The 12,680-nt window shown below is 46.6% G+C and overlaps 4 protein-coding genes across 4 annotated transcripts; 2 read left to right on the top strand and 2 right to left on the bottom strand.

Annotated features, from left to right (window-relative positions):
- Positions 1-212: 212 nt before the first annotated feature.
- bna5-1 (kynureninase) lies at positions 213-3,964 on the top strand (the record flags this gene model as incomplete). Its single annotated transcript, XM_056640125.1, has 6 exons — positions 213-402; positions 485-831; positions 892-1,372; positions 1,435-1,814; positions 2,248-2,577; positions 2,666-3,964. The coding sequence occupies 6 exons, from the start codon at positions 213-215 to the stop codon at positions 3,962-3,964; spliced, it is 3,027 nt and encodes a 1,008-aa protein (XP_056505882.1).
- A 222-nt stretch (positions 3,965-4,186) lies between these two features.
- N7469_001206 (ER membrane protein complex subunit 4) lies at positions 4,187-4,858 on the bottom strand (the record flags this gene model as incomplete). The annotated part of the gene is made up of 3 exons (XM_056640126.1): positions 4,187-4,262; positions 4,319-4,665; positions 4,721-4,858. 3 exons carry the CDS (start codon positions 4,856-4,858, stop codon positions 4,187-4,189), a joined length of 561 nt encoding a protein of 186 aa, XP_056505883.1.
- Positions 4,859-5,451: 593 nt separating this feature from the next.
- Positions 5,452-8,152, top strand: N7469_001207 (putative AP-2 adaptor complex subunit beta; the record flags this gene model as incomplete). Its single annotated transcript, XM_056640127.1, has 6 exons — positions 5,452-5,487; positions 5,719-5,903; positions 5,971-6,046; positions 6,111-6,475; positions 6,533-6,961; positions 7,033-8,152. The coding sequence occupies 6 exons, from the start codon at positions 5,452-5,454 to the stop codon at positions 8,150-8,152; spliced, it is 2,211 nt and encodes a 736-aa protein (XP_056505884.1).
- A 2,875-nt stretch (positions 8,153-11,027) lies between these two features.
- Positions 11,028-12,437, bottom strand: cwc25 (U2-type spliceosomal complex subunit CWC25; the record flags this gene model as incomplete). Its single annotated transcript, XM_056640128.1, has 3 exons — positions 11,028-12,176; positions 12,232-12,319; positions 12,409-12,437. 3 exons carry the CDS (start codon positions 12,435-12,437, stop codon positions 11,028-11,030), a joined length of 1,266 nt encoding a protein of 421 aa, XP_056505885.1.
- Positions 12,438-12,680: the final 243 nt, after the last annotated feature.

The raw sequence follows: 12,680 nt of genomic DNA on the forward strand, positions 1-12,680 counted from the left end.
TCGCGTTAGTCAGGTTCGGCAGTGGCGCGATTGGTCAGCGACGGATTAGCCGCGGATAAGGCGGTGGCAGAATAAAAAGATCTCATGGCGGGGTGAAAGGCAATGGATACAGCCTTTTTCTTGTCCATGGGATAGGAATTGAAGGTTTGAATTCAGCTTTGGATTGAGAATCAGTTTCTCAGTTCATGGTAAATCTACTTATATTCGCCGTCATGGAGCCCAAACACCGTTTCAATGACATCAAAAATGAATCCCCGCTTTCCTATCGGGATGATATCAACGCATTTGATATTGAGTATGCACAAAATTTGGATGCTCAGGATCCCCTTCGCAATTTCCGAGATGAATTCATTATTCCTTCCAAGAAAGACTTGAAGAGGAAGAATCTCGCTTTTGAACAAGGTATATATAATGTATCTCACAAATAAGGCACTGTGTATCGTAGCAAGATAGTCTAGCAAAACTGACCAGTTCGACAATGCAGGCCAAGATGAAAGTTCCGACCCCCAATCCATTTACTTCTGTGGAAACTCGCTTGGCGTACAACCTAAACAGACCAGGCGTTATATTGAACAATATCTGCGGACTTGGGCCACCAAAGGAGTCACCGGTCATTTTGTTCCGCACGAGGACGAATTGCTTCCTCCCTTCGTCGATGTGGATACGGCCGGTGCAAAGCTGATGGCCCCTGTTGTAGGTGCACTGCAAAGTGAAGTTGCAGTCATGGGCACATTGACTGCCAACTTACATCTTCTTATGGCAAGCTTCTATCAACCTACTAGTGAGAAATACAAGATTATTCTGGAAGGCAAAGCTTTTCCCAGCGATCACGTATGCCACAACAGCTTTACACTTGCCTATGGATATTTCAATTACTAACAGCTACTTAAGTATGCAATCGAGTCTCAAATTAGACACCACAACTTCAAGACCGAAGACGCCATGGTTTTGATTGAGCCCGAGGACCCAGATCGCCCAATCCTAAGCACAGACCAGATTCTAAGGGTGATCGACGAAAATGCATCTAGTACTGCATTGATTCTTCTATCTGCCATTCAGTTTTACACCGGTCAATACTTTGATATTGAGCGCATTACCACTCATGCTCATTCTAAGGGCATCCTAATCGGCTGGGACTGTGCACATGCCGCTGGAAATGTCGATCTCCGCTTGCATGATTGGGATGTTGATTTTGCGGCGTGGTGCACGTATAAATATATCAACAGTGGGCCAGGTGGTATGGCGGGATTATTTGTTCATGAACGTCACGGCCGCGTGGATGAAAAGCAGCCTGGCAGCGACGAAACATTCCGTCCGCGTTTTTCAGGTTGGTGGGGTGGAGATCTCAAAACCCGCTTCAACATGGAAAACAGTATGTCCTTCATTCCCTTGGAATATACCATAGCATTGAAACACTCTGCTAACCTTCTCTAGAATTCATTCCTCAACCGGGTGCCGCTGGATTCCAGCTGTCTAACCCCTCTGTACTAGATATGAATGCAGTAATCGCCTCTCTTGAGATCTTTAACCGCGCAACTATGGACGAAATCCGAAAGAAGTCTGTTAGGATCACAGGCTATCTGGAGCATCTTCTTGTGACATCCCCTCTCGGAGGCTCCCATGAAGAAAAGCCATTCACTCTCATCACGCCGTCAAATCCGGATGAAAGAGGCGCCCAGCTTAGTTTACGTCTTAAACCTGGGCTTCTAGACAAAGTCCTACATCACCTGGAGGAAAACGGCGTGGTCATCGATGAGAGAAAGCCAGATGTTATCCGTGTGGCTCCTGCTCCGTTGTATAACACTTACACAGAGGTATGGCAGTTCTGTCAAATATTCCTCGAGGCGTGCCAGAAGGCAGTTCAGGATCAATGATATAGAACATATTGTGCTACCTAACACAATATGTAGTATTATAGTTATCATACTTGCTTAGTAGAAATCTACAAGTCATGATTGTGTCTGAAGCAGTATCTTCCGAAAATTTACACAGTCAACGTACTAGTACAGACAATATATCCTAGCCCGAAATTAGGGTCGGAGTTAACCGCCGATAAGCCTCGCCTTTCCAAGAAAAGCTCTTGTTGGATACGGCTATTCGGCACCGTCACTATTTTCTCCACTGATAATTGGCCAAAATTTTACGCTATGTAGATGTGGATCAACATCTGCGAAGAAAGTATTCTCATTCAAGATTATTATCCTTTCGTCCAGAATGTCCCTAACGCTTATCACATTCTTTGAATAGGTCGTTGCGCGATATTCTCGCTTTGCACGACTCCCATATGCAGACATGGGAAGCTCAAACCAAACGTCAAGTCTTGCTGTAGACTTAGAATCTGCTCGACATGCAAACCCGAATGAGAAGAAGGATGCGGGGAATTCAAGCGAGGATGTTGCAGATGTCGACTATTCCGTTTTTACGGTTCGACAGCGACGGTATATCATTTTCATGGCCTCATGGGCTGGATTTTTCTCGCCAGTCTCGTCACAGATTTACTTTCCGGCGTTGAATTCTTTGGCTCGGGACCTGAATGTTACAAACTCACTGATTAACTTGACCTTGATGAGTTATATGGTAAGCAGGATCAATATTCTACTATCTACTGGATAGTAGTATTCTACGCCTGTGATTCACCGTCCCTCTGATGAGTATGAGATCATAGATTTTTCAAGGAATATCACCTATGTTTATTGGTGATTTCGCCGATAACGCTGGAAGAAGACCGGCTTACATAGTGTGCTTTACGATTTACATGGCTGCCAATATCGGCTTGGCATTGCAGAATAACTATGCAGCTCTCTTCGTTCTTCGATGTCTACAGAGTGCAGGAAGCAGTACTACCATTGCCCTTTCATCAGGAGTCGTGTCTGATGTGGCCTCTGCATCTGAAAGAGGATCTTATATGGGCTTCGTCACAGCCGGTTCTCTCCTAGGGCCTTCCATAGGCCCTGTCATTGGCGGCCTGCTATCTCAATATCTCGGATGGAGAGCAATCTTTTGGTTTCTCTTAATTTTCTCCGGTGCCTTTATGGTCCCGTTCCTCATCTTCTTCCCTGAAACAGCTCGAGGAGTTGTCGGTGATGGATCATTACCGCCTCAAAAATGGAACGTCCCTTTGATCAACTACCTGAAATCTGGAAATTCTCACGCAGAGAGCGAATCTCTTCCACGTCCACCCAAGCAGAAAATCAGTTTTCCAAACCCTTTCCAGACTCTCGCTATTGTCTTCCAAAAGGACACGAGTATCATTCTCTTCAGCAATGCCATCCTGTTTGCTGGATTCTATGATGTCAGTGCTACCATTCCAGCCATATTTAACGAACTATATGGTCTGGATGACCTTCAAGTTGGCTTGTGCTACATTCCCTTCGGAGTTGGTGCAAGTCTGGCATCGATCTTGAATGGCAAACTTTTGGATCGTAACTATCGCCGCATCGCCATAAGAATAGGGTTTCCTCTGGCCAAGAACCGTCACACAGATCTGAGAAACTATCCAATCGAAAAAGCTCGTCTTCAAATAGCATTTCCAATGCTCTCTATCGGTAGTCTCTGTGTGCTGGCCTTTGGCTGGTGCTTGAACTATGGTGTGCATCTTGCTGCGCCGACAACCATCTTGTTCTTTATGGGACTGACTCTCACGGGTGCTTTCAATACGGTCAGTACGCTTTTGGTTGATTTGTACCCGACACAAGCAGCCAAAGCCACGGCGGCTAACAACATCGTACGATGTCTACTCGGTGCCGGCGCAACAGCACTGATCGATCCAATGATATCGGCCATGGGCCGTGGGTGGTGTTTCACTTTCATCGCACTTGTTATGCTGGCTACGGTGCCCCTGCTTCTGTGTGAAATTTATCGAGGTCCGGCATGGCGTGAAGCTCGTCGACTGAAAGAAGAGTCCAAGAACATCGCAAGGACAGCAAGTATTGGGAATGAAAAAGCCCAAGGAAGCCGTCAGTAATGACCTTAAACAAAGCTTATGAGCTCTAATGTTTTTTCCCCGATGTTTCCTACGATCGATGAAATGATACCTACCAGCAGACAGGCATACAAATGAGAAATTCAACTTGATACCCCAGCATATCAAAGAAGATATAGCTTAATACATTGTATGACAATTAAGTTTGCTAACGAAATAACTGAACTTGTATTCATTTCTAGGGTCTCCTTCACATCGATGATATCACTTGAATGCAAAAAAGGCCCGTTCCAACGGCTGGCGTTCCGATTCCCAAGCGAGCCAATCCGATCTCGTAGTTCTGTATAATGCGTTAATATCAAGAAGCAATATAGACATTCATTTGTTACCACATACGGTAATAGGCCCATTCCGTTAACCTTCCAAACCCCAAGCGCAAGTAGCAATAGTTGCATCAGTACATATACGGCCTTCACTCCCACTAGTCGGGCCCGCGTCGATGGGGACTCATATTTGGCAAAAGCCGCGTTGGTGTTGATCAAGCCCTGGATGGGACCCTTGAACAGCATCAGGACCATCATGATACTGAAAATTTGCAGGCTGTTGCCGGACATGTACATCATAATCGCTTGCATGGGCAATTGCTTTGATGGTGCAATGGCGATTTCCCAAGCTTTCTTCAGTTTCAAGGCATCGGTTTCTTCGGGCCTCTTCGTTGCTGGCTGCTTGTCCTGCTGCTGACGCTGATAAATGTCAGTATAACATTCTTTGTCATCCCTCGGCGTCACACAAGCTCACCTGTTTGCCTCCCTTAGCATTTGAGCTCGTGAAGCCAGGTGGATCCGGGATACTGGTGGCCGCCTTCGAAGGACGAGGCATCGGCGAGTTCAACGCGACAACCCATTGCGGGGGAGGTGGAGGAGGAAGAGCAGACATGATCACAGAATCGACAGAATGAATCTCGTGATCAAAACTGACAATAGAGATACTTTGGATAGGATGATGGCGTGGGGAAATGGAAAAAAAGTGGGAAGATGACGGGGGGGTTTTGCAAACAGGAGAGGTTTCCTCCGCAGCTGCCCACTCCACTCCGCCCTCGACCCTCTCTTCTTCTTCTCTTCTCTCGTCTCTTTCTCCTTTCCATCTGACACGCTTCTTTGTCGACACCAATTCGATTTATTACCTCCGAATTTCGAACCCTTCCGACTATGCCCAGTCAATGATTTCGACTGTCTCCGATTCCCCCGACCGGGCCACAGTCGCGGTGCAGTGAAACAAACTACAAAACTCGCACCCTTTTCTCGAACAGGGACATTTCTCAACTCCAGATATTTCTTCAAAATACTTAGAACGAATCTGCTGGTCCTTTCTGCAACATTGGATTCTGCTTGCGTCTATATCCTCAACCCCTTTGTCAATCTTCAGTACGATTGTCGCATGTGATTGAACTGGTAGCAAAAGTTGCCCATATACACCCAAGAGACGGACCAGCGCTTTGAACCCCTTTGCGATTCGTTGATACCGCGGCCATGAGTTCTGGGGGCGATGCAAAGCTCTTCGCCAGGGTAAGTTTTGTTCCTGATCGTCTGATTTGCCTGCAGTGGCTTTTCCTCCTTCCCCGCATCCCGTTATCATGCCTCTACTCTCCTGATAACTTCCCCGTGATGCCTTTCGCATACTGTACTCCCGGCCTATATCTTGAAATACTTGACCATCTTTGAAATATACCCCTCATGTTTCTCGGTTTTACCCCTTATGCTCCTGCACATGGCTTACCGTTCTCGCGAACTCGACAGGGCAAGGTCGCCGAGCTGCGACAAGAGCTCAACAGTGGTGGAAAAAAGGACAAGAACTACTCCGCGAAGAAGATCGCTCTCAAGAAAATCGTCGCAAATATGACCATGAGCAACAACGACATGGTTGCACTGTTCCCCGATGTTATCGACTGCATGAACTTACCTAGTCTGGAGATCAAGAAGATGTACGCGCCACAAGCCAATCAATACGTGGACGTTGGTATAAGGTTTCTTTGCTGACTTGCGCACCAGGTGCTTCTTATTCCTGGTCAACTATTCTAGAATGAAGCCAGACGTTGCCCTAAAAGCACTACCGATTCTGGTCGATGTATGTTCTTAGATCAACACTGTGAGGTATCGCGATAAGAGTATATTGCTAACTTCGTGCGCAGGATATGGAAGACACCAATCCACTTGTGCGCGCACTTGCTCTGCGAACCATCTCCTACGTCCATGTGCGCGAGTTCGTCGAGGCTACCTTTCAGCCTCTCAAACGGTTAATGCAGGATAACGACCCCTACGTCCGCAAGACCGCTGCTTTCTGTGTTGCCAAGCTGTATGAACATGACAAGAAAACTGTCGAGAACTCAGACTTGATCGATCGCCTCAATCGCATGTTGAAAGATGAGAATCCAACCGTTGTCTCTAGTGTCTTGGCATCACTGGTAGACATCTGGGGTCGTAGTGAATCGATTTCCTTGACTATTGACTACGTCAGTGCCTCAAAGCTGGTCTCAATTCTTCCAGACTGTTCCGAGTAAGACTTTGTCTCCCAAAACAAAGATGATCTTTGCTAATCTCTCTTTTTCTTTAGATGGGGTCAAACTTACATCCTCGAAGCCCTGATGTCCTATGTGCCACAGGATACAGCCGAGGCGCTTCTGCTGGCAGAGCGAATTGCACCGCGGCTCTCCCATTCAAACTCGGCAGTTGTTCTCACATCTTGTCGGGTGATCCTTTACCTCATGAACTATATCGCCGATGAGAAGCATATCACCTCTCTCTGCCGTAAACTTTCGCCCCCTCTGGTGACCTTACTCTCAAAACCACCAGAGGTCCAATATTTGGCATTGCGAAATGCTATATTGATATTACAGAAGCGGCCAGAAGTCTTGCGCAATGACATCCGCGTATTCTTCTGCAATTATAACGATCCGATCTACGTCAAGGTCACAAAATTAGAGTTGATGTTCATGTTGACAACGAAGGATAACATTTCTGTTGTTTTGGCAGAACTTCGAGAGTAAGTTTTCCTGTGCTTTCTGGATGTGGCTCCTCGATTTCTTTTTTTGATATTTTCTAACCTCGTTCCAGATACGCAACTGAAATTGACGTCCATTTTGTCCGCAAGGCAGTCCGCGCCATTGGAAAACTGGCCATCAAGATTGAGTCTGCCGCTAAGCAATGTATTGAAACTCTTTTGGAGTTGGTTGATGCCAAAATTCCATACATCATCCAGGAAGCGACAGTGGTTATTCGCAACATCTTCCGGAAGTACCCAAATAAGTACGAGAGCATCATCAGTCATGTAATTCGCAATATTGATGATCTCGATGAGCCCGAGGCCAAGGCAGCCATTATCTGGATTATTGGTCAGTACGCTGATCGCATTGATAATTCAGATGGTCTCTTGCAGGACTACCTGGCAACATTCCATGACGAAACAGTCGAGGTGCAGCTGGCCCTGCTCACGGCTACTGTGAAGCTATTTATCCAACGACCTACCAAGGGCCAACAGCTTGTCCCACAGGTGTTGAAGTGGTGCACCGAAGAGACCGATGATCCTGATCTCAGAGACCGTGGCTATATGTACTGGCGCTTGCTATCAACTGATCCGGCCACAGCCAAACAAGTTGTTATGGGACAAAAGCCACCTATCACCGCCGAGAGTGAGAAGTTAGACCCACGAACGCTTGAGGAGTTGTGTCTCAATGTCGGCACGCTGGCTACTGTATACCTAAAACCTATTCACCAGGTTTTCCGTGCTGCACGCCCTCGTCGTCTTCAACCTAGCCCAGCTTTGCAAAGGCCGCGAGTTGAAGATGGTTCCGCCAGTATGCTGGAATACAACCCTCCGAGCGCCAACGCTGCCTCTTCATCAACTAGCAGCAGTGGTCTAGCCACTATAACCACAACAGGCAATCCTATTAGCCCCATCAATGCTCCCCCTCCGCCCAATTTCCCTGTTGGTCCCACTCCTCAGGGGTCGACTGCGGCACCAACTACGTCAAGTGAAGCAATCAATGCAGCAGACTCTTATTTCAACGGTATTGGCTCGCAACAAATGGCCGCATTGGACTTGGGAGGCCGTGGTGATGGCGGTGCAAGCGGTGGTGCACCACAGACACAATTTGTTGTGACACAAAACCAGCAGAAAGGGTACCAGCCGCAATATGCTGGTGGTGCTGCCACAGGGGAGCTACTACTTCTCTAAGCCCCTTTTTTCTTTGGTTGTAATGTAGATAGAAAGCCTTAATATCTGGCCGCTAAGCATGGGAAAGGACTTTTTCTTCGTACACATGTTGATTTCCATATAACATATTGATTCATTATCTATATTTTACTATATTCAAAGCCATAGGCCTAGATAATCCCAAAATCCAAACCACGGAATCCATCGATCATCACGCACAATGAATACTACTGCCTAGTACGTGGACCACGAATCATAGCTGACCATGGAAGCCTTCTAACTTGCATCCAAATCTTGTAACCGATAGAGCTTCAAGCTCAGGTTACCAAAGGTTTGGTCAGGATGGGCAACTCGACTGCAAGATAATCCTTGGAGTATAATACTTCATTTACAGCGCAGTCCATAAGAATGTCTAGTCAATACTAGCCAATACTTATCTGGATGTAGGACTGGAGATAGCTGCCACTTTACTATCAAACTGAACCCATTCAGTTATATGGATATACACTGGTGTAAGAGCAAGCCTGGATTCTACCAAGGTAATCAGTACCTATCAGAGTATCTTCCACTCCTGCACGGTTGAGGTCTTGAGAAATATCGAAAATTCCAGACGCACCCTTGAGTATTACCGAGACTAGGTAAATACTATAACATTCTCCTCATTAATAGTATCATGTATCAATAAAGCCAATGGGCTGAACTCGGCCCTCTGCATTCCCTTATTGGCAGAACTTGTATTCTGAGTTGTACAGTTATGAACTCCATCTTAATTCCGTAAGGGCATGGGCTTTCCCCCTGCAATGGCATGCGCCCCATGGGGTGAAGGAACCAGACAAATGACAAAACCCTCTTGTAAGGCAATGATCAGCCCTGGGAAGGGTGGAGGCTGCATTTATTTCTGGACTATAGAGACCACTGATTCCATACCAGAATTCGGGGTCATGATAGCGAACAAGTAAGGTACTATATCATCTTACGGAGCAGGAGAATGTCGTATCTACTAATACTAACTACTATGAGGAGCCATATAATATACGTATTATTATCAGTGATTGGTTGGAAACTGAATTTTCTTTGATGTATTTTGAGAGTCCGCACTCAAATGTAAACTCTATTATACAGTTTCGCCCTTCATGAAATTCTCTTAGTAGCGAAGGTCGTTCTTAATGGCCCTGAAATTATTAGAATCAAAGCAAAGCCGATCTGAGGATTTGAAGTTTCTCCATTTGGCCTCTACTTGAAGGCAGTGCTGTCCTCTTGATATCCCATTTCTTCTCCCCTCTAAGCAAATACGCACAGACGTGCAATGGAGAACCACGGGCTATGTTCAGGCCAGACATCGCACTATACCTCCCATAATAGTAAATACTCAATTGTCTCTTCCTGCTCTGTCTACGAAGAATCTCTGGGTATAGGGGGGCTAATCCTATCGGAACTTCTGCTTCAAGTAAAGATTGACTTTCGGCCCCAGATCCTATACTCTTGGCCATCATAATCTCACGATGTTGCACCCAATCCTTAAGTAGAGTGCTCTGCCCTGGCCCCCCAGGATTTTTGAAATGCGGGGGAATATCTAGGTATTGCTATTCGTGCCTAATTAGTAGTACACAGGTATGAGTAATAACCTTGGAGGTAAATATGGGAATTGTTGGAATGCCAAGGTAACCGAGATATAAGAATCCCGTTGCACCACCAAGTTGTAGAAAGTATTATCATATCATTTTACAGTGTTGAACCCCGATCCCTCTAGTTCTCATTCAAGTCCAAATCTCATACGATCTCACATAAAATGAAGTTCTTCAATATTCTCGTCCTCTCTGCCATTGCTGGCCTTGCAAGTGCCGCTGCTGTCCCAGGCCCTGACACTGCCGTTGAACGTGACGGTTTAGTCGAGAAACGTTGCTCCAGTATGAAAATGATCTGATTTTCTTAATATCATAAATCAAAAGATACCCAGGCTAACATATGGTCTCTACTTCAGACGGAGAATGTGTGAAGGATAGTGACTGCTGTGGAGACCAGAAATGCCACTTCACATACAACCCCTACTCGAAGGTTTGCTGGTAAAAGGACGAATATCATTAGAGCCGAAGGAGGACGAAGAGTGGTTATTTGTGAAAACAGACAAGGCGTGCCAACTGGACATTTCTGTCCATCCTTTCTGTACTTCAATCTTATAGTCTTTGTTGGGCATCATTTCCCTCTCCACCACGCACCATATTTGCCCTGAATCTTAGCTTTCTGGACACTTCGACTCTAAATTGTTCATCTGGGAGGATCATACTCTAACTAGCTATGAGGTTGGAATGATATCTTGCTTGATCCCAAATGGAATTACGATATTTCTGTCAGGTTGGCCATTACTCAAAGTAAATCGCTTACGGTCTACTACCAATACAACCGTCGTGTTACTAGTGGTGCATTTGTAGTATATTACAGTGGAGGCAATCTGAAAGACAGTATCATCTAACAATCTCGATGTAGATTCATGTCATGAGATGAGGTGTGGTCCTTCTACGAGGACTTGCAATCATACCTACCAATTCGGCCCCCTCGCAAGTGGCATTTTAAGTCTTTTGCTCTCTCTTTTTTTCTTTTACTGATAGACATGAACATAAGACGGGTTAAGACAGCTTTGAAACTACACTAGTTTCCTTGTAACTACTGAGTACTACAATACCCACTACTAGCCGTTCTACTATAAAATATATTGAAAATATATGGGAACCGCCCGTCACATGATTTGATTTGTTTTCAGAATGTTGGGAATCATCGCTAAGAATAAGAACGACAAAAAAAGAAACATTTAGAGTCTGCTAGCATAATCCGATACTCAAAGGAATTGGCGACCATATAAGAGGGGGGGAAATGAAAGTCAGGCAGTAGCTTTTACACTTCATTCCTCCTCCATCTTGGACAAACCACCACGGCTGCGCCGTATGCGCTCATCCAAACTGTCTTCACCCACTCTCTTATGTACTTGAGACATGAATCTACCACGGTCTGAGCGCTGCCGGTCATCAGCCTCGCGTTGTTCTTCTTCCTTGGCAGTGATTTCAGTGATACGCTTAAGTCGATCATTTTCCATGTCGTTGGCATTTGATTGCATCTCGGCAAGTTTGCGTTGCCGTTCTTCCTCCAATTCTTTGGGATCGGGCTTGTTTTGTGCCGGGCGAGATGGAGGGGCTCGGTCTCGGCCGTAAGAACCGTTTCGATGGTTGTTGAAGTCGCGTCCGCGACGATCGTTCTGGCGGTCATTTTCACGAGAATTGCGGCCATTCTTTTCATGAGGTGAATATTCGCGGTCATTAGAGCGTTTTGGAGATCTGTCTCGATCCCGATCACGACCTGAGCTACGATCATGATCCCGGTCTCGATCACGTCTATCATCTCGATCTCGGCGATAGTCGCTACGAGGGTGTCTCTCGCGATAGTCTTGACGGTCACGGCTTCGATCTCGGGTACGATCATTGCGACGGCGATCACGATCTTCGTCATTGTCTCGCTCACTGCGGTGTCTGCGAGAAGATCGCTCAGGCGAAGCAGGCGATCTAGATCGGTGGCGATGAGAGCGTCGGGAATGGCGATGCCGTCTCTCATCTTCCACATCATCACTATATCTTCGGCGTTTAGAGTCATGGTCACGATCTCGATCACGGTGACGGCGCTCTCGGTCTCGGTCACCGTTGCGCGCCCCGCGCTTCTCCTCCCTCTCTTTGCGCCGAATCGCTTCCTTCATAGCAGCTTCTTGTGCCGCTTGCTCCCGTTTTCTAATTTCAAGTAGCGGATCCGCCATGACTTTCGACATAGTATCCCGTTGTGACCCGACAGATGGACCTGCCGCAGCGGCGGCATGGGCCCCAACCACATCTGCGCCCTTCTCCAAATTCTGAGAATCGGTATCCTTCTTGAGCAAAATGCCGTCGATTCGTCGCTTTCCAAGCAGGTAGCCTTCCATTTCTTCAGTGTACTGACCCGTGGCGCTAGAGGGGGGCTTGGTACATCCAATCAACTCGATTATGCTGTCTGGGCTTGCCGGAGGATTCTTGGAGGCGCTGAAGCTCTTGAATTTGTCGCTCTTCCTCGCGTTCACGTCGCACCTGGTCGATGCGTTTGCGCTCTTCCAGCGCCTGCTTCTCCTGCTGCCATACGCGCTCCTGGTTGCGGAGAAGCGATGGATGCCATGATCTAGACTATGTGTTAGTACTTTGCGATACCGTCGCCGAGTTGATGAACGGAGATAACAAGGGCAAAGATAATGAAGCTAGGGTGCTCACTTCTTCAAATTCAGATCGCCACCACCCATTTTGGACGCTGGGAGTCAAGTTGAGGTTTGAGGGAAAAGACGAGAAGTTGGACGAGGATGCCCGATAAGGAAATGGCCACTCACCGCCCGGACATAGGCCGAAGGCACGTGATTTCCGCGCGACCACCAATCAAAAAAGGAACAACTACATCGCGAAATTACTGCACTACGGAGCGTCACATTTGGAGAAACTTCGTGTTCGAATTGAAAATGTATGCATTTCAAATAAATACAGGCAATGGA

This window comes from Penicillium citrinum (assembly GCF_028827155.1).
Source record: "Penicillium citrinum strain IBT 23319 chromosome Unknown utg000001l:1.0-4955037.0:1.0-4956770.0, whole genome shotgun sequence".
Lineage (NCBI taxonomy): Eukaryota > Fungi > Ascomycota > Eurotiomycetes > Eurotiales > Aspergillaceae > Penicillium > Penicillium citrinum.